Genomic DNA, 26,966 nt, shown 5'->3' with positions numbered 1-26,966 from the left:
CTTTGGGTACAGGATAAAAAGCAAGAGATCCTTAAGCCCACACATTTTATAACTTTAGTGAGTTTCTGTAGAAGAGTTGAAGCTGTGCTTTATTGTTTAGCCACATACCAAGTGTCTGTATCATCCTTTATATGGAGATGAGTGTCTTGTGTGTCTCACCATTGTTGTCTTATCTTTTTCAGAATAGTGACAGATTGGTTGATTGCTCATGATCTTGTGGCACAGGACCTTTTCCTTTTGTTTCCAGTGGATGATATCCTCTCTGCTGAACGATTCAAGTCAGTTGGCACTGATTTCACAGCCCTTCTGTTGCCAAAAATGTCATGCTGTCCTGTTCCCATGCTTGTATTGTTTCCTTCCTTGTGTCAGCAGAAACGTTCATGTTCGTCAGAATGAGGAACTCAATCATGAGATCAGTAAGACTTTTTTATTTTCCCCCCAGCAGTCTTTTTTGTGAATTAGTTTTTCAATCTTATGTGTTGTGTAGCTAAACAGATGCTTTTGCTACCACAGGGAGCTCTCAGAATGGGTGAAAGGAAGGGACAGACTGGATGTAACATGTCTGAGGGTTGGGAATTGTGCAGCCACTTCATTTGGAGGCAATGCTTAAAAGTTTGTGTTCATAAAAGTGTCTCAGTCTGACTTTGTGCTTAGGTACACTGGTCTGTGTATCATCTCACTGAAACCCTACCCCGATTTATTCCTTTTTTCCCGTGTGTTTTGTCTTTCTCTGTTCAGGACACCTCTCAGCTTTGTGGGAGACATTTCACAAATGCCCACGTTCTTTTGAGCCAAGTTTTGTTTCTGCAGGTTTTTTTTAGATACATGGAAAGATTCAGGCTTACCCAAATTGTAGAAAAAAGCTTCTTTTAGTCTGATATTTCCCCCTTCCAGAACTCCATGCTATAATTTTTCCTTTAGCAAATCTGCTGTCCAATTAGGCATTAATAGTCACCTGTTGTTCACTATATATATATATATATGTATATATATGGGTTTTTTATATGATGTCTGAATTGGAAAATATAGGTTGTTTTCATGTGACCTCCTTTTGATATAGCCATTTCTGAATAACGTTTCAATTTCTTTACTCTCTCTTTAAAAAGCATGCCATTACATGGAGTGCTGCTGTAAACCAAGAGGCAGTAATAGTTGGTCAGATCACTTATTTACCTCTCACATTCCCCTTATTGTTTGCTATTTTGAAGTTTTCCTAAATTACAGATGTAAATTATTCAGCTTTAAATCCATATCATCATCATCATCATCTGCGTATAAGAATTTTGTGAGAATTCTGTAGTGTGGATTCTGAGATATTTTTAGGAAGGGTGTTTCATCCTCTTTATGTCAGTTTTTGAAGTATGGGGGGGTTTTGAGCATTCAGTACTTGATAGAACTTAGCTTTGTTTCTCAAGCATTAACTTGTATACCTGAATAAACTGCCTTTCATGAAGGCTTATGATCCATTACATGTATGTTGGGCCACTGTAGTGTGTGGCATTTATTGTGCCACTTGTCACAGTGAAGTGAGAGATTTACCCTGCAGTGCAGGGGAATTTGACCCAGCAGTGCCTAAATACAATGGATGTATGGAAAACAAAAGATAGAAGACACTGAAGGTTTTTTCCATTAATCTTAGCCATTTATATTGGTGTATCTAATGAAGAATTTTGTAGTTAACTCTTATGAATATGTGTCTCTCAGGGTCAGCAGTGGCAGGTTTGCATTGCAGGATATATATGAGAAGGGCCGACATAGCATCTGCAAGCCACACACGTTTGCCTTGGCTGTTGTGTATTAGAAAATCCTTTGCTCCATAAACATCTGACTAAATACATTTGTAGCTGACATACATGTGCATGTCAAAGTATTTTTGTGTTTCTACTAGCAAACATACAGAGTTTTAAAAAATATTCTTCCTTAGCAGTTGTTTAATTGTTTCTGTGTAGCTTTTCAGTACAAGTGGAAATTCAGTCAGTACATGTGAAGGAAGGACTGAGATTGTTCAACATACTTGAAATATTAACTAAGGGATGAAAGCTGGTAGTCTTAAATCCTGATCTTCAGTCCCCTTTTCAAAATACATGGGAAAGCTAAAATGATAGTATTTCTTAAGCTGACTAGACTGAATACTGAGTTTTTGCTGTAGTTCTTTGCTTCTCTAAAATCCACAGTACAAAAGGTGATTTAAAATAGCATTTATTGTGACAGAGGTATTTCAACAAAACAGGACAATTCACAGAAGCCAAGATGCTGTGGTTTTCTTCCCTATTACATTTGTATTTAATTATCTGCTGAACCAGAGTGCTGGAGACATAAATGTATGATTTTACTGTTCAGGATTTTTCCCAGCTTCTTTAAGAGATGCTTGAAGAGTAGATTGTTTAGGGATTTATTTTTTTCATTGACATAAAAGAACAAAAATAGATATTTTGATTGCCTTATAAATTAATCTAACTTTTTTCTAATTTCAGATTTACTTGTACAATATAAACAGATAACTCCTATTTTTATATCCCTTAACTACTGTAAATTAAAACAAATTATTAAGTGCTAGTCCATAAGTATTTCAAATAACTTTTGTCTAGTATTACAATATTTAAGCTGACTCCAATACTATTCCAGAAGATCACCGTGCTTTGAATTTTCCCTACAAGAGGTGCTGGAGTCACAACAGTGAAGATAGAACTGTGCCCTTGAGGAGTTCCCCTTCATTTTCTGTACTGTCTTTGAAAGAAACTAAGCCAGAATTTAGCAAACACTGCATCTCTTATTTAATGTTATGACCAGTTGTACTCGTCCATATATATTCACAAAAGGAAGCAGTGCTGTTGCTTATAGAGACTGTCTTTATGTCTTTGCCTCCAACTGCATCTCACCACCACATCTTTGGACTCCTGCCAGAAAGGATGTGGTTTCTTCCTTCTTCTGCTCTGCATTTGGACACAGATTGTAAAATTTCCATTTAGTTGCAGCTATATCATGATGAACATCCCTCCTCATGTTTTTGATATAGTGGAGTGTGTGATGTCATCAGCTGACATAGTATCTCATGCCATGTTCTCCATAAAATGATGCAGGGCATCAGAAGTCCCTGACAAAAGCTGGGATTGATGTTCTGAGAATTCTGAATTCTTTTTGGATGCTGCAAGGCAAGACAAAGTTTTGTAGAGGATTGACCCATCCAGATTAGGATTATGTTGAAGCTGCTTTCCTCAGCACAGCATTTCTGTGTACCCCTGCACAGCAGCTCCATGCAGTGTGGAGGGATGTCTAGTGTTTTCCAAACTGAAAGAACAACTGTCATGCTTCAGTGTTGACAGTTAGCAATCATAATGTATCACATAAACAGAACAGCGAGATCTTTATCCTTCGTAGGGAAGACAATGACTTTTGGGAGGTTGTCTTACAAGACAACTCAGTTTCGTTAAACATCTGGGCTACTAGTGAGAGACCCAGCACAAAAGTTGAAAAAAAAAGGACTTGAAATAAGTACTCCTAAGCTTTACCTTTCTTTTTGACTATAATAAGTAATGGCTTTTCAGTTTCTGAGCCCATGGATTCCTAGCACCACAACTGGGTGCCTTCTCCCCTTCTCAGTCTGAGGTACGAGTTCCTACTGAGTATTTCTGCCTCATATACAGAAATACTCAGAAGTCCTGGGAATGCTGGGACAGCTTCCCTTCCCCAGTGCTTACCCTTATCAGCTAGTTGGTTTTAGCCTCATTAATGTGGGGGTCTCTCAGCCTCATGAGATTTGCTTGTCAGTTTTAAACACAGGGGTAGCCAACACATGCCACCCCATGACTTCCTGTCAGGCCTCAGTTGAGTTCCTTGGTATTTTCTTGTTTTCAGGGATAGTGTTTCATGGGGCACCTTAGACAGGCCTCAAATAGGCATTGATGTATTTTGCTAAAGAGTCTTTCAAGGCTGCAGCCCTGAGCAACCTTTTTCCTCTGGAGTAGAAGGCTGGGAGCATGAATGAGCACTTACCTGAAGGAGATGTGAGGGCTATTTATTGATAACTACAGATAACTCCAGATGCATTCCATATCTGTATTCACTGTCCTCTGTCGTTCTGCCTGAGTGCTGTCAACTGATTTTGATATTTAAAGATTGTGAAGAAACCAAGAGTGCAGCAGCATGATCCAGCTACTTGTGTCCTCCTAGAGGGAGGAAACGTGAGCACGTCTGCCCCTGCAGTTCCAGTCATGCTTAGTTATAATGTGAGTAGACAGTATCTCTGTCAACCAAGAAATTGGTTACTGATAACATAAACATTTAGGAATACAGCAGAGTGGCATTTGAAAGCACTTGGTTTTATGGATGAAGTGTGCATGTTTTAGGACTATTTCTGAACAGCCAACCAGGTGGGGAGTTGTTTAATACTGCTGTCTTATTTTATAGTAAATCAAGGTTTATGCAGACCAGAATGATAGCACAGGGTTGTGATGGGGTGCTGAATATATTCAAGTGTTTGGCCTAAAACTAAATTACTTAATTTTTGTAATGAAACTGGTCCCCAAAAACGTTGTAATCACTAGTAATCACGTATATAAAAATAGAAATACGTATTTCATTTTAAGAGACTATGAGGTATCACAAATACAGTTAAAAAGGAGGCTTATGGGTACCTTCACAGATGTTAACTGTGGATGGTTTTTGTCACTACCTGGACTTTATCTTTCATAATGTTGCTAACCATTTTCCTTCCCTGGAGGTTTATCAGACTCTTTGATCAACAGCTTATCTCTGGTTCAGTGCATAAACAGATGCTATTTATTTGTTGGGGTTGGTAGTTCTGCTGAGATGCAAAAGATTCAGTTTCATTTGTCTTGTTTAGTCAAAATAACATTTATATCTAGTTTGAGTTTTAGTATAAACCATCTGTGAAAAATTAACTTACCTGTGCAGCCAATTTTAGAGCAGACATTTGTAGTTACAGTGTTTTTACTCTATGAAACCCATAGTATGTGAAATGGAAAATCTGTAGCTTTATACATGAGGGTTTTGCCATAAAAAATTTGGGGAGGAAAGAACTGCTGTCTTATTCACCACGGGACTTCAGCACACACCCTGGATCAGACGTCAGCACCCTCAAAAAGAGCTGATCAGTTTACATGGAATTCACAACCACCAGTAGGCTGGGCAAGGACTTCCTGGTGATAGTAGAAGCTGACATGCATGAAGTCCTAGTTCCTGTCTGGAGAGAGGAAAGGTAGTACCTGTGTCCCCCAAAAATTTAATGTCCTGGACCTCTGAAACAAGTCCTTTCTGTGAATGGAGACTGTTAATACATGAATTTGGAGTAAATATAATCTGTGAGATTTGTTCATTTATTTATATAATGATGTTAGAAAGAGCTTCAAGGTGATAAAAAATTTTTCTTACTTCAAGTCTCTGCCAATGTCAAACATTTCTAACCCTGTTCAGCTTTGATTTCATTTAGAAACCAATTGGTGAGAAGGCATAAGTAGATTTGAATTGGAGATCAGATAAGATGAGCATAAATCTCTGTGGTCATCAAATATGTTACTTTCTTTCAGATCTTTGTTGCACAAACATGATTAACTGAGTGTTTTCTGGTTGTTGTTGTCACATTGGCCCTGTGTACATCTAGTTCTGTGAAGAATTTTACATCTACATTTAAGAGAAAGAGTTGGCATTCATGTGCAAAGGATAGATGTTCATAGATACCACATTTCATAGGATCTGGAAGAAATAGACAGTGCATACCCTGAGCTGCTCCATGTGTCCGTGGTCAGGGAAGGCTCTGCAGAATCTTTGTTGCCCAGAGCTATACAGGGGCTGCTGACATTTGTTACACCTTATGAGTTTAAAATGCAACATTTTATGAATGTACTTGCATGCTTCTTAAAAACTAGAGAAATAAAAAAATGTATCAAGTTCACAAATCTAAGACAAAGTTACAATGTTTATCATCAGTCATCACAAAATACCAGTTTTGAGTAGTAATTTTTTTTTTAAAATGACATTCATTTTCTTGATGTTTCATATTTAGATATATTTCTTTATTTGTCTTAAATACTTGCATATTTTGGTGTAGTAGTCAATTTTTTTTCCAGTATTTGCCCATTCATTCACTATTAAATGTTTGCATTTCACCTATTTCTGATAAATATTGGAATAAATATTAGAAACCCACTATGACAAATTGGAATTTTTGTTTCTTTCTTGCAGTCATTAGGGCCAAGACTGCTCTTGTTTTTATTTCGTCATGCCTATGATTTTTGCAGGGTTTTCACTTCTTAACCCCTGATTCACGTTGTTTGATAGACTGATATACTTACTTCTAGATTTCCAGGTATCTATATATGGAGTCTGCTGTGTTTAAATTCCAGAGAAATTTTGAAAAGAAATTAGATTATTTGTGCAGTGACTATTGAAGAGCTGTCAAGAATTGCTCACAAGCTTGAAGGTCAGTCTGCATTTACAGTATAAACTGTGGAGTAAAAACCACAGAAGATTATGAAAGCAAACTCTCGGGGAAATGGGGAAACATGATGGCCTTAGTATTATGTTGCCCAAACATGCTCACTGTTTACTGTCAGGTAGGTTCCTGCTGGCTTTTTCCTGACGTTAAAAACAAGCTATGTTATGTGGATGTTGAAATTATCTGTTTTGGGAAGGCATTGCATTAGCTTTGAGTCAAATATATTTGTAGCCTGGCCTCATAATGCCACATTTCATCTCTGCTTTTCTATTCATCAACTGGACTTGCTACTGTTTTCTACACACAGACAACTGCATTGAGATCAAGTAAGAGTGTTTGGTTATAAAAATCTGGTTTGAATGGAACAGCTATATAGCCAAGGGAACATATGAGCTTTGTGCTAAACAGATGCTATTTTAGTGCTTTCAGTTAATGTGTTCCTTAGTACTATTCTCTTAGTTTCACAGTTAAGACAAGCGTGTCATTTCTGGTCTTGGGTAATGGAGATTTGCTTTTTCAATTTCACTTACAGAGATGAAGAACTTGATAACTCTACATTGGTTTAAAATACAGATCAAGATTTTGGGGAAAATCTTATTTGCTTAGCATTGTTTTGAGTAAAGGGAATGTTTTAAGTGGTGGCAGTCCCTGCTTAATCTTTTTTCATAAGAAATTCAAATGCATTTGCCATACATTTAGGATTAAATGCTCTAAGGCAGCCAGGAAATAGAAAAGAGAGATTTAGTAATTTTTGTTTTCATACCCATCTAAAAACATGGTAGGCAATTGCCTCTACCCAACACTGATTAAACTAGAATATCCTAATTTTTCTGATGGCATCTCTGTTACTATAAATTAGCTGCATAGTAAGAAATATTGAAGGGGAATGCCCCAGATAACTGCAGTCTTACAGTGGACAGAGAAACAACAACTATTACCTAATTTTAGATATGCCATCCTTTATACGTCCTTTATACATCCTTTATACTTTTGCCACCATTTGAGTTGCTCTTAATTTTCAAAAGAAAAACATCTTTTGAATATCTGAATTCTTACAAAATTAATGAGACAGTGTCTTTTCATGGAGGTAAGATGAAGAAAAGCTTAATACTTGGGGATGTTTTTCAGACCTAGTTGACGTTACATGTGCAATCTTTATACATGGCATTCCTGGTTTTTGATGGGCATTTTAATTCAACACTGTGCCCCCCGATAATCCACCACTTCTGCATGCAAAACAAATCCTGCATGTCTTATAAGAGGAAATGCTGGCACTGATTTTGCAGCTGGGAACTTGAGTTACAGGTAACACAACACATCCCCTCCAATGGAAAAAAAGAGAAGGTTACACTATCCCATTTCTGGAAAGGCAGGATAGGGAAGGGAAAAACATAGAGGGCAGAGCAGGTCTGAACTAAGTCATTGCAGACAGAAGCTGGGAGCAAGGAGTGAGCCTCATGAGTAGCACAATTGTATCCATACTTTGAAGTGATACTTCAAATATTAGTGTGGTTTCAAATTCATGGAGCCAAGCTGTTACCACTAGATCATGTGCTATATTGCCATGGTACTGTAGCTATCCTCTAGATGCAACTAAGTTTTTTTCAAATTAATCTGAGTTTTGGATTGGGAAAAAATGATAGGTATTTTGTACTGCTACCTGGTTTTTGCCAAGGGATTTCAGGTGATGTCCACTGCTTCAGAAACATTTAGTTCTTCAGATTTGCCATACCAGCATGTACAAAACACAACTGCAGCCTTTCTGTGTGTTGCAGTATAAAATGCTATTGCAGGGCTTATGGGAAGCCTCTTGCTTGAAATTTTAGCCAGTGCTTTCCTGCTCTGTTCCCTAGATGAGCAAAACTCATTCAAGAATCCCTGCTCTTTTTTAATCAGGGTGCTGTTGCCACCTCGTGGCATTGGCCAAAACCACTAGCAAATGCTCCATGACCTACATCAATCACTGACATGTCCAAGTGAGATGGATGTGGGATGCACAGAGGGGGGCAGTGGGTCTAAGAGACCTGACTTCAGTGCAACTCTCAGAAGTTTGTTACATGAGATTTCTGATCCAAGTGCCACATTCCTTGTGTGCAGAGTCAGTGGCAGTCTTTGTTCTTTCTCTTGTCCCATTTATTTTCTAGTGGACAAAGATAGTAGCTATTGTCCGTACTGAGTCTCAGATTTTTCAGATTTTGGAAACACTTAAAAGTCCTAAGCTTTTTGGAAGAATTGCAGAAGCACAGCCCTGACAGACCATCTGCCTGAACAAGTAAATCATCTTAAGTATGTGCCATAATTCAGCTTTCTGTAAACAAGATATTGAGCAACAAGAGTAAGAAGTCTTGTTCAGATCTTGTTATCCACTTTTTTTTTTTTTTTTTTGAAACTGAATACTTGAAATAGTTCCTGAAAGTCTTGCAATAACCCTTTGAAGTGGTATACAGTTTGACTGAGCACCAGAGTGCAAATTCTGTTGTTATTGTTGCTAAAGCATTCTAAGGGCTGAAGTATGAGTTTCCTGTAAAGTGGATAAAATTGTTGAGAAGTTAGACATGCTTCATTTGGAGTCCAGCAAAATTCTGATGTGTTTTGTTGGTTTGTTTTTTTTTTAATTGGATCTGAGAGCAATCAGTAGAAGTCCAATACTGAATTTTTAATGCAATGTCAAATGCTAACCAGAGTTTACATGTGAAATTTGCATGAACATTGCTCACTAACGTAAGCTTGCTTAATAGAAGGAAAAATGAGCAAGGTATGGATTTTCAGTGGTTATAACTAGATTAGAAATCATCCAAGACCTTCTTTTTGAGACAAATACTTAATTTTAGCTGCAAAAAAAAAAAAGGAGGTCTACTTGTGGTTTAAATTCTCCCAGCCAAAAAGAAAAAAAAAAAATTAAAGGTTAGCTATATGTATCCTGTAAAAGGACACCACATGCCTATGCTGGCATGGTACATGGAGAGGAAGAAGAGGGAGATGGTGATGCTCTGGTAGACAGACACTCTCACTTAGACCGGTTTGAAGCGCTGTTTTCTCAAGTATGACTTAGTTATGAAAACTAGAGAAAGCAAGTGCTGAAAGACTTCCATGAATTATGAATTCCTGAGTTTCTTTAGGTATTGAAATTCCAGCACTTGTTCAACATAGTTAATATTTTGGGGAAAAAAAACCAAAAAAAACCCAAAAAAAAAACCCAAAAAACCAGCTCTTGCAAGTGTTCCTCTAGATTCTTCACGCTTCAGTCTAAGCTTTATGCAAATAATAAACTGATTTAAAGCCAATTTGGAACAAGCAGGAATCAATATGGTTATTTGAAGGAATACTATATAATTAGGTACATCTGGTTTGTGAATGTGAACTATAGCTAAACTCAATTTTAAAGAGCAAACCCTGCTTAGGTTTAATATCCATTTAAATCTCTCTTTTAATCTCTTAATTGAATTTGTACTAAAAGGAGATTATTCAATAGGTATTTTTAAAGGTTTTTTAATTTGAATTTTTCTAGATAAGATCTTCATTTGATATGTAAGTGGTGTTTTAACTGTTTGCATATTAATATCTTTGATGTATTGGAGAAAAAGGGCATAGTTTGATTGTACGCATTAGCAAAATACTTGGACACAGTCCTCCCAAACTGAGACACATGTGTTTTCCCACATGTACACCACTTTTATATGAACAGAGACTTTCCTTTTTTTAAGATAATTTTCAGTTTCCGGTTCTTTCAGCTTAAAAAAAAAAAAAAAGCCATTATTTGCCATACACTCCAGTGGCACTGTTTAAAATGTACTGTATTTAGCACTAGTTCAGGCACCTTGGTTTTGAGCTCTTTTTGAGTTTTAGCTATGTGATACTAGATTTTCTGATTGTAATTGATATCCCTTTTCAACTAAAATTGTTGTAGCACTGTGTTTTGATGCACAGGCATCCAGCAATACCACTTCTGTCTTTCTGAGAGCAGATCTGGTGTAGTGTCTCTTCTCATGGCCTGTGGTGGTGCTGTCAGCAGGTTCTGTAGCACACTGACTCCCTCTATTTGTCTGGGGAAACTGTGACATTGTGGTGTGATTTCTGTTTACAGTGCAGGGATTTTTTCAAATCTATGTTTTTGGTGCTCTGCCCTCAGATTTCTTAGACCTTGCTTTTATTTTTGCAAAGGCTGCAACATCATATAGTAACGCAAATATCTCATAAGAATTATACCATAAACTACTGCTGGGAAGCTTATTTTCCTGTGTGACCAAACTACAGAACTAGCTCTGATCTGCTGTACTCTTCACCAGACCAGATAATTGCATTTTCCTACCTCCGTTCATGCAGGTCACATTTTCTCCAGTGCTGCTCTTTGCTTGGCATAGCACTGTTGGCAGGAGCAGTTTGTGTGTGGTCCTGTTACAAGACCTTAAAAAAGTTCACTTTAAAAAGTGAAAATAGTGAGTGAAATATTTACTATTTGAAGAAACAATGCTATAAGCCAGTGTCAGTACATGTTGCATGATTTTGTACAAGGCCCTCAAAAAGGCCCTTTTTAACTTCCACCACAACCTGTATGAAATTCCCAAACCACCAGCAACTGTCACTGATTATCTCCTTGTGGCAGCAGCTCTCTGGCCACAGAGAGAAATACAGCTTTCCCAGAATACATCATTCTGAGAAAGGCTGTAAGGAGATCAGAGAAAAGAATAAGAAACAATTCTTATCTTAACTTGCTACACCTGGTATTGTGAACATGTAAAATGTGTTACAAAAATTTATTTACCAAAGGGTGGTTTCTTAATTAGCCAATGGTGATAATATTTTAAGTAAAAAACCAAGTAAGTCCACCTGTAGCAAACTAGGATATAAAAAACCAATAAGTTTCTTAATAGAAGAAACTCATCAACCTTCTATAAATACATAGAGTCTATACCAATTATTACCCTAGCTGGGGCCTGTTACTGTGATACCTCCTCTTTGTGGATAGCTCTGCTGGTTTTGGCTGTGGTAGAGTTAATTCTCTTCACAGTACTTAGTATGGGGCAGTGTTTTGGATTTCTGCTGGAAAGTACAGGGGTATTTTCCTTACTACTTGCACAGAGCCAAGGCCTCTTCAGCTCCTCACCCACCCCACCAGCAAGTGGTTCAGGGCTGCACAAGAAGTTGGGACAGGACATAACTTGACAACTGGCCCAAACTGACCAGAGGGATATTTCAGACCATATGGTGTTGGGCTCTGCATATAAAGCTGGGGGAAGAGGAGGGAAGAGAGGGATATTCAGAGCAATAACATCTGCCTTCCCAAGACACTGTTACCTGTTACTTCCCAACCACTGTTACCCAGCTGTCTTGGAGATGGCTGAACACCTACCTCCCTGCCCATGGGAAGTGGTGCATTGTTCTGCTTTGCTTTGTGTGTGCAGCTTTTGCTTTGCCTATTAAACTGTCTGTATCTCAACCCATGAGTTTTCTCACTTTTGACCTTCCAGTTCTCTCCTCTGCCCTCAGGTAGGAATGAGCAAATGGCGTTGTGGGGATCAGTTGCCAGCTGGGGCTAAGCCATGGCAATAACAACCAAGCCATTGAATGTTATTTGATATGTTCACTCTTGAGAAATTGTTTTATGCTTGTTTATGCACTGAAAACTTGTCTTCACTAGCTGCTAACTTCTGGATAAGTTAGCTACTCTCAGTGCACAATATCTGTGTGACTACAATAAGACCACTTATTATTAGTGGGTTTTGGCAACATGATATGTACAGACAAGAAATCAGAATTACATCAGAATTCACATCTCAGAAGATACAGTGTTGTTTTGTGTGGGAATTTTCAGACTGATCTTGAAAGAAAAAAGATACACCAGTGAAACTCTTTCTGAGCTTAGAGTCTTGTACCCTGGTAATGTGCTGTTCTGTAACAAATAATGATTATTGTGAGGTTGAAAGGTAGGGATCAGTCTAGGCCACCATCCCATCAGGCCTGTGCTGAGACTGATAATCCAACAGTTAATGAGAGATGCAGCTAAAATTTAAGAAGAAAGCTTCATTTTGAGGCTAACTGAAGGAGTTTACTCATCTTTTAACCACAGGAGCTTTTGAGTAGAGTCCATAATAGCTTAAAAACAACTGTTGTCACTATTTGGAAGCTTAAAATACCAGCATGTTTGTGTCAAGAACAGCAGTTTGGAAGATGCACACTGCATGTTGTCTTGACAGTTTGCAGGGTGGTTACTATCATGTTGTCTTTTTGTGCTGTCAGCTCTGAGTATTTATAAATGTGGTCATGGGTATTGCAGAGATGGGACTGTCAAATGTTGTAGCAAAATTATGTTCAATATAAAGCAGATTCAACTTTATGGAGCCTTTTGTGCATGTATCTTCCTGCCCTCTACATTTTCTACTGGGGAGAAGAGCTGGGATGAGGACTGTCTATTGGGGAAGTTTAACTGCATCCATATGGAATCCAGGATCTGTCACCCATCATGCTGCTTTTTCCGATCCCTCACTTGGTAGGCTTGTTGTGAATTCCTTTGTTACCCCATACTGCTGCTCATTTGGCTGATTCATTGTCAAAAGGAGGTCTTCAGACACACTTTTATACATCTTAGTTTGTGGTGAAGCCCTAGATTTTGCTCACTCTGAAGGGCCACACCAACAGTGTGGTGTGGGTTCATTCAGCACCAGAATTGTCATATTTTGCTTTTATCTTTTGGAAATGAAAGTATGGACAGCCCTCAGACCACCAATAGCAGGAGAACAGATGTTTTAACAGGAAGGTCTAGAAAAAGGAAAGGAGGGCAGCATGGGGGGTGAGGAGAAGAATAGAATGAAGTGCTGGATGCAAAGCATGGTGCAAATGCCATTGAGTGATCTCCTAGTAAAATTATCAGGTGACAATGACATGTTTTTATAATTTGTTAACTTATAGTTGTTAACTTCTATAATTTATTAACCACATGGTAGAAGCACGCGCTAGAGTATCATTCATGGGTTTCCCCAACAGGTGGGGGTATTGTGAATGTTCCAGCAAGTGCTGAAACCAGACCATCTGCATGCATCTGAAGTCCGCTGGGCAAAGGGGGAAATAATGATTTAAGGAATAACAAGCAGCAACGATCAGACCAAACCCAGGAGTACATATATGTTTCAGATCTGGATTACAGCTCAACCTGCTAATTTTTTATTTATTTTGTTTCTCTGTCTTTCAGTGGGCTGAATTTTCCTAAGATAAAAACTACCTGATAGTTTATGTGCATATAGAAAAATTGGTTTAAAATTCTGCATCATATGTAACTGAGATGTTAGAGTTGTGCTGTTATATGGAATCCCTGAATATTGCTGAAAACAGTATTTTTTACATTATTCATAAACTACGCACGGTCTAGGTTATCTTGAAGTATGTCTTGTTTCTGGTAGAAAATAAAACAGTAGTAAAGTCTGGTTACAGCAACAGATAGGGTATTGTACCTAACATTCTTATCTACAGAGCTATATAAACAGTGCTATTAAAATCACACAGCTAATCAAGATAATTTTTTTTTTTTTACTCAAGTCCAAAATAATTAAATTGCGTAAGAGCTGGAATTTGGTTTTGCTGTGCTCACACCTCACGGACAGTGCATATTGCACTTTCTTTTGCAATAGTAGAAGTAATACAGCTACAGATGGTGTTGCTTTTCCTCTGTGTTAGGAAATAACTTTAAAATAAACTTCTTGGTTTGCCTGGTTTGCTTGGTCTGCTTGCAACTGTTTAAGTGTGTAACTGAAAGCAGAACAACTTAGATAAAGTGGGCATAATACAATTCTTTGTTTCAGCAATAAAGCTGAAACTTCACTTTTTTTTCTGTGACTGTACCACTCTCTCCACACCCTCCCCATGCCCCATCCTGAACACACAATGTCTGCATGCAGCCTCATGCCCTTGTGTGGCATCAGCAGAGGGCACAGACTGCAGGTCAGCGCTGCACCCTTGGGCACCTGAGAGCTTGGCAGGTGGATTTCTGCATCCTGGGAGAGGACATCGACAGTGCTGGAAGAGGCAGCAGATCCTGCTTTTGTGCTGCAAGATCTAAGTGTTCTGAGAGCTCACCCACCAGTCTGAACTTATAGAGAAGTGCTAGAAAACAAAAATATTTCCTGTTTTATAAATCTGTGCATCTTGAAACTCAGTGCAATTATGATCTGACTGCCTGAGGAAAAGGTTGTAGTGGTACTGGAAGGGATGCAGGAAAGGAGCAAGTCAAGGGCAAGCCTCTGTGCTGTCTTTGCCTGCTTACTCAATCAGTAACTTCTACAAAAAGGTTTTTCAGGGAAAATCGGCAAGTTATTAAGGTATGACTTGCAGAAGCAGTTGTTAATTTCCTATTGATATCTCAGAGTGGCTTCCAGACTTGAATTTAACAAGTTTCCTCTTATTTCTATGAGGAAAAAAACAACATTATTTATATGTTTTTTTTTTTCCTGAGATACTGTGTTAGCCCTTATGAGAGATCAGCATGTTTGGAGATTCCCTACATGTATCCTACAGCAGACCAGAGATGATACCCTTTTTTCTGCTTGGAAGGTTTTAGACTTACACATAACAATCTTACATCTTGTTCCCTCTCAGAACATTAGTTCGAGAAAAATTCAAAACTCCTGAGAATTAGTGAAATGCATTATACTGTGGCACATAATTTCCCAGTACATTTTGAAAATTGTATACATAAAAAAAATTAATATATGTGAGTGATTCAGGATAGTATCCAATGTTCTCCTTATCCTGTTTGAAAACTTGAATCATATATCCACACACATTGAAGAGCCTCAGAAGCTGAAAATCTGTTAACCCAAACTTCTAATGTCAGAAATAGGTACAACAGCTTATTGCAGCTAAAAGGAGAAATGGCAAAAGTTTTCCGTGTATTTTTCCTCTAGGAATTCTGGCCTGCCCTCTGCAGCATTATCTGTCCATATGTGTGGTGGGGTTTAAGCCCTTCATTGTAGGAAGTTACTTTGGTTTTCTGTAAGAAAATCTGCCCTACAAAATGTTGTTGTGTCTACTGATTCTATTTTTAGAGTTTTTTTCATTCTTTGTTTTGCCCCTCCTATTCCATATCACATGCAGTGTTTACTTGTACACCTTTTCCTCACAATTGGGAGTATGGTGGGAAATCCAGATCTCAGCTGCTATCAAGGTCTGTCATGTGGCTTCAAGTAATTCAGTAAGTTACAGTCAGTAAAAGAGACAGTGACTTAGGGAAAAGGACTGGTGACTATCATCTGTGTCAGGGGATTGTAGTTGGGCATAGATCTTATTTTTTATTGTTTAAATGTTTGCAATTCATTGAATGTGACATTCTGGAAGAGCAGAAGATATTCACCAGACAACTTTAATTATGTTAACAAAATATGGGGAAGTTTGGGTTTTTATTTAAAAATCCCATGAATGTGTAAAGTCTGAAGAGTTGTGGACATTACCACATCCTTCTTTCTAGAACTGTTCTAGAGTTGTACAGGGTTTTTTTCTCACAGTAGAGGATTTAGTCTTGCTTCCGTGGCAGCTGCCTCCTTTTGAAAGCTTCTTGGTGATACTTTTCTGGTAGTGGTGCTGCTTCCTCTTTTTTTTATGAAACAAAATATTATAGTCTTTTTTGGCATTTCAGAGTAGTCTTGACAGCAATTTTAGCACTTTTTAATTTTTTTCTGATAAGATGCCTATTATTTCTGTTATATACTTTAAAAATGCATCACTGTATTTGCAACTTCTGTATCTAATGGACAAATCCTCGTGTAAAGAGAGCTGTCTCAGAATGGATTGTGACACAAAACATAAGCAGGGTTTTGAGCTGGATGGGGTATGTGCTGACCCATCCCTTCACAATTCCCCATGTACTACTGTAGTAAGCCAGGGCTTGGCTCTAGTCTGCTTTTGCTGTGGTGACCCTCCCTTAGGGTTTAGCAGAAGTCAAGACAATTTACAGATGATGAGTTAAAAGCCAAGCCAAACCCAAACTAGCTAATTTTTTTTTTGCAAAGTAAAACCAAAAGTTGGTTGTTTTTTTTCAGCAGAGAAGGGTGGAAAGGACCCTGTCTTACCCAGCTTTGAAGCTTTCAGGCTTTTAGCCACTGAAATATGTCAGCCCTTTTTTTTTTTTTTTCCTGGTGTTGCACACAGATTAATTCATTTTCCTGTAGGAATTCTGGCCTTCTCTCCACAACAGTGTCTCTCCAAGTGTGTGGTGAGTTTTAGGCCTTCATTGTAGGAAGGTACTTTTCTGTAAGACAACCTGTCCTATTAAATTTAGCTGCGCCTACTAATTATATTTCTGGAATTTTTGTAATTCTTTTTTTGTCATTCCTATTCCAAATCACAGGCACAGTTTACTTTTAAAGAGGAACTTTTTGGGGTTTCCAGGCTTTTTACTCACCATGGGATCCAGATCAATCTGGATACTTTCATAAATGTCACTTCCCTGTAGATGTAGTGTCATCTATTACCTGGGCTCCAGTGTTTTTCACAGACTCTGCTTAATTTTAACCTGCCTCATTCTATTACTGTTGCTGTCTTTCTAAGGACAATAATTAAAGTTGATTAGGTGCATGCAGAGGAATTTCTCATGGAACAAGGGCATGATATCCCTGATGGTATTTCTTTGCAGGAACTGGACAACCCAGGCCTGCAGATTACAGAGATGCTTTAGTTATTTTAGAAGTATTTAGGACATCCTTGAGAAGACAATAAGCTTTGTACAAATACAATAGCCAATGCTGGATGCTGAAAACTGTCATGTACTATAACCTGATCAGACACTTGTAGTATAACAGCCAATCAGTAAGTGACTTGTATATGTAATTATATTACATTAGCCAATGAATGTTAATTAGCTATTGTATTATGTAAGGCAATAAGGTATAAAATATGGATAAATTAGACAATAAAGGAGGATGACATCTAGCCATATTGGTTTGAGTGTCATTACTCTGGCCAGCTGGCTCTCCATGGGACCCTCTTCAGGTGCAGACTCTGGAAAAGGTGATAATGTCCCATTGTTGTATGCCAGTACAAGTTCCTGCTTGACCTGAGAGCAGAAAATTACATACCTAACCAGTCTTTGGCCAGGTTAGAGTCTTTTCAGCCAGTGCGTGTATTTTTAAGAAGCCTAACAACCAAAGTGAAAGAAAAACCAGTTTCTCGAGTCTGAATTGAGATCCTGTATGCAGCAGTAACCAGACAGCATGAGGAGATGTGATTTTGATTTTGTATGGAAGAAACTAAATAAAATCACCGTATCTTCATTATCTATCCAGTGAGGTATAAAGTTTCTGAGAGATTTGAGAAATCATGATTTCCAGAACTTGCTGACATTTAATCGTAAGTCTTATTACCTGTCTGTCTGTCATCTAAAATAACAAAAGGTATCCATCTAATATGTACATCTGATCATGCAGGGATCTTGATGCTGGCTTATATTCCTATTTCTCTACAACACTTCCTTTGATTAATGGATCCCAGAGACTATTGCAGTTCTTCTGGACTAACCTTATGTTTCTTCCTGTTCCTTGTCTATTCTGTGTGAAGTTTTTTGATTGGTTTTAATCTCCTAACTACCCTTAACTAGTACTTTTAATTTTTTTCCTTTTTTTTATTTTGAAAATGTGGCTTCTTTAGCTACTCCAGTGATGTAGTTAGGGTAATATTCAATTTCATTTTCTGCGCTTTCAAGAATGCAGCGTTGTACACCACAGGAGATGATAAGGCCTGCAGAAGACAGCTTCTTAAGTAACCTTAAGGAAACCATGGAGTTATATGTGTGTATTGCAAAACAAGAAATTGGCAGTGTCACCAAAGCCTTTAAATAAAATGAAATCTGTCTTTCCTAGGTGTGGGAAGAGTACATGCAAAGGACAGTCCTTGCAATAAAATAACTGCAAATAGGATAAAAGTGCTAACATTCTGAAGTGTTATTTATGCCAGTCCATGGAACAGATTTGCTGTAGGTAAAGAATTCATACTGTATCTGTTATTTACAAGACCATTCTACCTATATCTGGTCTTCACAACTTTGTGAGTGTTTAAGCCTTAACGAGTATAAGGGAATGTTACAATCTGAACAGTTTGGGTTTTTCTCCTCTGTACCTCAGTGCAGAGCAGCTAGCAGCTTTGGCTCTTTCTGACTTCACCATGAAATACAAATACACTTATTTCTACTTGACTCCAGTAAGACATTTGCTAACTGTCAATAGCTGTTAATGATGTTACCTCCGGGAGACCCTGACAGCCCTTCAGGCCCACACATTTAACCCTGTGAGACAGAGGGGTAGGTGGGAATTTGATGGCACGTTGGAGCTGGCAGTGCCATCAGGCTTTCACTTGAGGGACCACACCTCTCCTTTGTCAGAGCAGTCGTTTCCAGCGAGGTTTTCTCCTGTTCACTGTGCTAAAAATCCATTAAATGAGTAAGTAGGGAAAGAAGGTTCCCTAGGACAATGATTTTACTGGAGGCTGTGCTAACTGAGAACTGGCTTCCAAGTTAATTCCCCTGATTTTGCACTCTAGGCATGTGCGACGCATTGCAAACTGGAATGTGGCTGCTAAAGACCCCTGATCTCTTGCTGTAAAACTGTATTGTGTAGTAGTTAAAAACATCAATCTTTTCTGGGATGTGGGGTAACTATAACACAAAGAATCCAGGTAGTTTTTCGTAGAATGTAAGGTGAAATGCTAGTCTCAGGGTAGATGGCACCGTGCACTGAGCATGAGTGAAAGAAAACTATTTTGCGTAACTGCCTGAAAGAAGGTTGCTACTTCTCATCTTTAAGCACCTATTAAGTCATCCAGAATTAGTCAGTGTAATTACGAAGGCTGCAGAAGTAATTCCAGATAGCAAACAGTGTTGAAATGTACAATTTAGGCTTAAAACCAAAACGATCTAAAATAGATTTTCCTGCAAGTTAAGGGAGCCCCAGTGTGATTGTCAGTCATGGCAATCAGACGCTGCTTTGCACTCAGGGCTTTTTTGGCCTCTCCTTCTTGCTTTCTCATACCACGTTGGCAAGCTGCAACAAGTGAAAACTCCACCCTTCCTACAGACTGGGGAGAATAAGATTCAGAAACGGCAACAGCTTGCGAGTAAAATCGGGGTTTGTGTGAAGGTGCTTTTTCTTTTCCGACAAACACTGTGCGCAGCTGAAGGGGCGGGATCCTTTTCAAGTAGGTTAGTTGTGATTCGTAGACTTTTCCCCTTAAAACCCCAACCCTCTCTCTCTCTCTCTCTCTCTTTCTCTCTCTCTCTCTTTTTTTTTTTTTTTTTTCTTTCTTTTTTTTTTCCCATTCTGAGAGAGAGAGGGAGAGAAGTTGACTTGCGGCTGCATCTCAGCGCGCACGTCAGCGTTAATCTGGTCCCCAGAGCCTTGCCTGACACCATGAGCTCAGAAGCCGATGAACCTAAAGAAGGTACGGTTCTTAACTGTTTATTTTCGCAGGAGAGGAAATACGCACGCTGCTTCTCTGAGCATGGAGGAGAGTTTGTGCTCTCTTCAGCTTTCGGGTATTCAAAGGGGAGGGGAAAAGGCCTTGCAAAAGTGTTGGAAGTCCTGGCGATTTTGCAGGATATGAAGTGACCGAAGTGTTGGCATCCCAGGGGTATCTGTCTCGGCAACGGTAATTTACTCACACGCAGAGTACAGATAAATGTAAGAAACTGTTTCAAAACACTGGTAGTCAAATGTCGAAAGAGGAAAATTTCTTTAATTTGGAAGCACTTTTTCAGCAAAAGAGGAAGTTGCATGGGGAGAAGTGAAAGGTCATTATTTTGGGAATAAGGTTGATGCCACTTAGTTCCTTGTGGATGAGTGTTCGTATGTGTGCGTGTTAAAACAGAGGAGCGTGCCAAAGCTACAGTGTGCTGCTGCTCCTGGACTGGAACGTGTGGAGCGGCTGGAAGCGCTCCAACAAAAATACAATTATTCCCTGGTGTTGATGGGGGGGGGGGGGCGGTGGTGTGAGAGCGATTCGGACAGTGGGGAACAAGCGGGGGAGGAGGAGGGCAATTTCCTGAAAGTGCCTATACACAAAAGAGCATTTATATAGATGAGGGCAGTGGTGGAGTTTTATGCTGGATTTCTTAGAATAGAATTGATGTTTCATGGTTACACAAAGTCATTAGGGGGACTCAAACATACAGAGATCTAGTATGGCTGAGAAAAACAACTTTAAAAGCCCTAACAGAAAAGCAGTCAGGCGACCTAAGCATTTTGTATTTGGTGAAAACAAGAACTTTTCAGAATGTTTCAGGTGGTTTTCCCCTCAGAGTCTGTGCAACTTCCTTCACTTGAATATAACATTACCAGGGGCATCTGTTGACTTGCTTAAAAGAGGATTTTGTTGATTTGCAAAAAGCTGTCCTTGCACTGAATCAGAATTAATACTAATAATGCTGGTAGAACCTGGTAGGTAATGGAGCCCAATAGCCTCTGTTTTGATAAGAATAATCTTTGTATTTTTCTTCTTGTCAAATGAACAGCTGAACCAAAAGGCAGCTTATCTTTTTTCCCTTTTTTTCTTTTTTTCCAAGAAGATTCTGTAGGACAGATTTATTGAAAAGGAGAACTGTAAAAATTATTTCTCTTTTGAAAGTTTGAAAAAGAGAATATGTGAACATTCTCCCTCAGTTTTACAGCAGGAGAGATCTGCTTGAATGCCATAGCAGGAAAGATCATCTGGTTTCATACAGGAAGCTCCAGACAGTTTTACAAAGCTGGCTGTATTTGAAATGCAAATTTTATTGTTTGAAGAAATGTCTTACCTTCTTAGATGACTGTTTCTTAAATAGATTTGGCTTTCTTTGCATTTCTTCATAAACAATTTGAGGTGCCAGGATTTTAATGCTGAAAAAAAAAGCTTTTGAAACAGGTGTCTGAGACAGGAAAAAAAAAGGTAGGTTTTTGATTAGTTATTTTGAACTTGGGGAATATTTGGGTTTTTCTGTTCTTTGTTCTTAATGTGTTAGAATGGAAAATGAAACAGTAACCACTGTGGGAAGATGAGGTACAGATGTCACTGAGAAGGTTTTTCAGTCATTCTGTAAATGTATCCCTGTAATCACATCTTTAAAATAACAATTTAGAAAATGCATGAGAAAAGTTTGTATGTGAATAAAAACTGGGATTAACAGGTAAAAATGTAGAATTGCAGCTGTCACACTACTTTGCTTAGTCTGATTGAACATTTATGGAAGCATAAAATACTGAAAAATGCAGTCACATACTGTATTGGTAGTGATTCAGTGTATGTAGCATAAAATAGTCAAGAGGTTTTCAACAAGCTCTGTTTCATGAAGAAACTTTGTTTTTTTGCATAAAGAAAATGGATGCTTTACAAATTCAAACTGAATGTGTGTCTCAGTTTTTTGACATGGAGGATATATAATTTTTAAATGATTTACCAAAGGGGAGGCTGTTGAATTTTCCTTAAGGTGCAAGACTAAATGTCACTCTAAAAAAGAAATTCTGATTTACCCACAAACGATATGGTCCACCTAGGGAATCAGGTGGTAACTCCTGATTATGGAAGGAGTAGAAGGTACGCTTGGACAGTTATAGAACAGGTATTTCACCAGATTCTGTACATTTCAAGACCAAAACTAGTGATGAAGGATATAGTGGCTAATCTGCTTCAAGGTAAAAGTGAAAGGAGGAGAATGCTATATGAGAAATGTTGGTTTAATGATGTTTGTAAGCATAGGCAGAGGTTCTTAATGCAGAGGTTCTCAAATGGCCAGGAGCTAGTAAAGGGGTCTGTGAGGAGCTCTGAAGTTCAGTTGCAGCTTCCAGGCATGACTCCCATGTGTTCGATGATCAGCCTCAGTGAAAAGGAGAGTTGAGGGTGCAGTAATAACATTGAACACTGTGTATGTTCTGCCAATGATCTGATGCTGAAGTGAGCAATACTTCACTTTCAGCTACGTTATGCAAGGGAATTGCAGTAGTTGGAGAACACTGGGATGTCTATAAAAGTAGACTTAATGTGGATTATTTTAAAAAGTCTACACGACAAGGTCCAAGTGTGTAGGCTTTACTGCTGTAAAAATGAACTATATCCACTGTTACAATGAAACCCAAAATCAAGGTCAACAGAATGACTCCTAAATACTTTCTTTTTGTAATTAATCAAATAATGGTAGAGCATTTGACCCCAAAAGTAAAATCTAATTTTTTTAGCAGGAACAGAGGTTAAAAAGACATTGTTAGAAGACAGCCATTACCCTGGTATATATTACATTAATTGCTGGATATAGGGTATGCAGCAGTGTATGTGGGGTTTTCAGCTTCTGCCTTTGATGTCTTCATGGTCCATATTAGAATGGTAACATGAAGCAGGTTTTTTTTTTCTCCTGCCACGCTGCTCAGTAACTTCAACAATCTTTGTATTCATCTGTATCCCACAATCCTGTGGTAAATATGTGCATGTGTCTTTATGGCATCAATCTGTATTGCATTTACAGATTCCAGCAACTGTCACGATATAAATAACCCTGTCACATTTTCTTGTTTTCATTGTTTCACCCCAGATGAAACAAATTGTGTGTTAAAGTCCATAAAAAGATCATAGGATTTAACTGCATGGCATAATTTCATTCTTATGTTGATTGGTGGCATGTCACCTTCCATGGAAGGTACCAAATGGTTTCAGGCTTTGATTTGACTGAATCCTTTGATTTTGAATCAGGCTTTGATTTTGACTGAGGGGAATGTTATCAGTGCTGTCGTGTTAAAACTATGTACCATGAGTGCACCTTTTAAAATACATGGCAATACCTCAAGATTATTGTGATGTGAATGCATTTCTTCAATAGAGGGAAACAGTCATTTATGTAAAGCTCCAGAGAATTTCAGCCTCATTCTACATGTTTTATGCAGTATATTTAAAAAATAACAGGGGAGAAGTCTAATATCTCAAAGGAAAAGTAAAATAGTAATAGATATCAGAGTGAATGTAATACATAGTCTGTAAAACAATGCATATTTTGTTACAAACTCAGACAGAAGTGAGAGCCTGCATTGCACCTTTTTCATACTGAGTTTTGAATACCACATTTCAGGAGACAGAGAGATCATTGCATTCCTACAAGTGCTTGGAGATTTTTTTAGACATGATTACCTTTTTTTTTAAATCCAAATGAGATTACTGAAGAATGAGCTCACCTGTTTTGTTCCTTTTAGAGCTCAGAACAACACAGGGGTTATAAAATCACAGAGCAGTCACTGTTTCAAGAAGTTAGTACTCCCTCCTGTAAGTAGTCCTGGGTTTGCTTTGACATTTTGCAGTCACCTCTCAGGTGTGAATCTTTTCCAAGCTAGAATTGTATTCTAGACAACAAATCAACTGCTCTTGTGCTCCTGCAGTACATTTATTCCATCAGTGGGACTCTGTAATGTATCGTTCCCCATCCCACTAATTCCAAAACTAGCATTTGTTAGAACTAATTTTTATTTTATGCCAATGAATGGGGAAATCCAAACTGTAGAAGTAGAGCACAGAATTAGTACTTAACCCCACAGATTTGAATCACCTTCTGCTCTCACCCGAAAGACTAAAAAATGTGGCTTTCCTTTGTTTCACCTGCTCTTGCTTAGCCTACCTTATCAAAATAATAATCTTCATAAAACATTAGTGACAGTGAAGCAGGGGCCTTTTGTGGACAGTTCAGTTCAGAAGCAGGAAGAACCATCTGGCCCCAGTGGATGTGTTAGATATCTTGATTACTCAATTTGAGATTTTTTTTTAATCTCACAGATAACTTTCTTACTGTTGATGAAGAGAATGAAAAGATAGCTGGCTATGCATATCATGTGCACAGCTTTGTAAATCATAGCAATGCTTGACAATTTGGCCTTTTGTGCAATCCCTTCTATAGTTAATTGGAATTATTAATAGGACAGAGTGATAAGAAAAAAAGTATCCTTCTAGTATTTCCTTCTAGGAAAGAAGCAACAAAGAAAATAAGCTTATGAGACTTTAGAAAGAATTATTACTAACCAGGTGCTGTAAAACCATATCACATATGGATGAGGAAAGCATTGCCAGAGGTACAAATAGCAGGGCAAAAGGAAAACAAAGAGGCGAAAACCTTAATGGAGAAGAAGCAATGGGAAATTTTGGGGGAGTGAGAGTACAGTACACAGGAGCTGGTAGATTTTTTTTTTTTTGTGTCGTTTGTGAAGAGGGTCCCATGGAGAGCCGGCCAGAGTAATGACACTCAAACCAATATGGCTAGATGCCATCCTCCTTTATTGTCTAATTTATCCATATTTTATACCTTATTGCCTTACATAATACAATAGCTAATTAACATTCATTGGCTAATGTAATATAATTACATATACAAGTCACTTACTGATTGGCTGTTATACTACAAGTGTCTGATCAGGTTATAGTACATGACAGTTTTCAGCATCCAGCATTGGCTATTGTATTTGTACAAAGCTTATTGTCTTCTCAAGGATGTCCTAAATACTTCTAAAATAACTAAAGTATCTCTCTAATCTGCAGGCCAGGGTTGTCCAGTTTATGCAAAGAAATAACATCAAATCTGCAGGCCAGGGTTGTCCAGTTCCTGCAAAGAAATACCATCAGGGATATCATGCCCTTGTTCCATGAGAAATTCCTCTACAGTTTGGGTGGCAGTACATTTAATGTAGAAAGATGCAGGAAATAAAGGTCTGTGAGGACAAAAACTGCCATGGTTTGTAGCACAGCTGCTGTGGCTTCATTCAGATGGGCCCTTGAATCCATCATTAAGAGCACTGACTTCAGGTTGTTAAGCCATAAGACTCTGTAAGAAGCTCTGCACCTCTCTCCTTCAAAACTGAAAGAATGGTTGTTCTTATTTTCCTGGCCACATTGGGGTCATCTTTGAGATGACCTGTTTTTGAGTGGATCAGATGGCCACTCTGATTGCTTCTCCTGCAGGCTCAGAATTTAATTAGTTGAAGCGGTGGTTTTTTGTTGTGTAACACATTTGGAAGTCCATATGCAGTAGTTGTTTTCTGCAGGACACTTTGTACCTCATGTATTTATTAATCTGTGCAGCTGGATCAGATGAGGAAGCTAGGTGGTAATTTGAGCACAGGCCATGGGATAAACATGGGCTGTAGCTGATAGATTACTTCAGCGAATCACTGAAACCTAACAGGTTAATCATTTAGCTGTGATCATAGGGTTGAATGCTAGATTGCTTTGAGAAAATTCCATTAATATAATTATACTTATGCAATCAAATCTTTTAATCCAAAATGAATTGCAAGGTTCACATGCTTCGTTTCAAATAAGATACAGTCCCTTGAGCTATCTGGTTGATAGAGAGAATCATAGATTAACTGAGACTCTAGGGAATTTCTAGGGGTCGCTGGGCACAACCTTTCACTGGAGGTAGAGCCAACTTTAAAGTTGGATCCAAAATCAAAGTTAGATGAGGTTGCTCAGGCTTTTCCAGTTGCATTGATAGTGTCTTTGAGAGTGGTGATGCCACCACTTCTCTAGCAACCACTTTTCTTGTACTTCATTATTTGGCCATGCATGTTATGTCATTCCAAATGAGACCTCCCCTTGATGCTGCTTGTGTCTCTTGCCCTCTTTTTTTGCTGTGCATCCTCAAAAAGAGCATGGCTTTGCCTACTCTGTAACTATTCAGTAACAAATTGCACATGTTGGTAAGGACCACTGTTATTTTGATCAAACCTAGCACTCTGAACATATCTTTGGTGTCAGGTGCCCTACCTCCCTAACCATGCTGATGACAGCCTGTAGGAACTGCTTCAGTTTGTCAGCTCCTTTTTTTGGGGAGTTATTGGAGAGCCCAATACTGTTCACAGTATTCCACATAGGGGAAGAAAGTAGTTTGGTTTCAAGTTCTATGAGAACCTTTTCATCTTCTGAAATTGTTTATTGTACTGGAGACTTAGTTTCCCAGTCAATTCCTTCCTTTCAATTATCTTGATTATAGCATTTACTGTATTATGGTACTTATACCTTTGGGTTGTTTTCCTCGGGGACTTTGCAAACAATGGACTGCCACAAGTGAGACAGAGGTTAGAGACCAGGAGCAAAAGTCAGTGAATCTCTGCAGAATCAAAAGAAATATCTGGGTACAGGAAGGACCTTGCATGTATATTTGGTAAAGCTGTAGTCTTTACCAGTACTACTTCCAGGTGTGGTAACAGGCTAAATTAATTGCTTCTAAGAATAATGTCTGTTTTGTTATATATTAGCCAGGAGTAGCTTAAGGAAAATGTAAGGCTGAAACATAATTGTAATTTGCAGTTTTTATCCAAAAATGCACAACATTTCTTTTATCAGTATCAATTTATTATTTGGTCAAATCTTCCATTAAATATTAAAGTTTCAGAAGGATTCTTAAATGCTGCTTTTTGAGATGTGAAATGCATCCCCTCTCCACTCATTTAGTGTCCCTCTAATAATAAATAAAGCAAATGAAAACTATATTGCAGGTGTTATTTCAAACTTTTGGAATGATTTTTTGCTACAGTTAGAC

General features: G+C 38.3%; 1 protein-coding gene across 4 annotated transcripts in view; it reads left to right on the top strand.

The window, feature by feature from the left end:
• The window catches only part of TNFAIP8 (TNF alpha induced protein 8), a 55,936-nt gene that overhangs the window by 15,752 nt on the left and 13,218 nt on the right, over window positions 1-26,966 (top strand). Inside the window, exon 1 of one of the 4 annotated variants that reach the window (XM_053932726.1) lies at window positions 6,748-6,780. The exons of 1 other annotated variant lie outside the window; for it this stretch is intronic. In XM_053932726.1, the coding sequence (XP_053788701.1) occupies window position 6,780 (1 nt within the window). In that variant the 5' untranslated portion in view covers window positions 6,748-6,779. Of the gene's footprint in view, window positions 1-6,747; window positions 6,781-19,581; window positions 19,629-19,765; window positions 19,868-26,966 lie in introns of those variants that run through there. 2 more of the 4 variants (XM_053932727.1, XM_053932724.1) reach the window with 2 other exon arrangements.

The sequence above is a fragment of the Vidua chalybeata genome, chromosome Z, assembly GCF_026979565.1.
Source record: "Vidua chalybeata isolate OUT-0048 chromosome Z, bVidCha1 merged haplotype, whole genome shotgun sequence".
Classification (NCBI taxonomy): domain Eukaryota; kingdom Metazoa; phylum Chordata; class Aves; order Passeriformes; family Viduidae; genus Vidua; species Vidua chalybeata.
The sequence above is the reverse complement of the archived record's forward strand: the minus strand, read 5'-3'. Positions and strand labels throughout refer to the sequence as shown.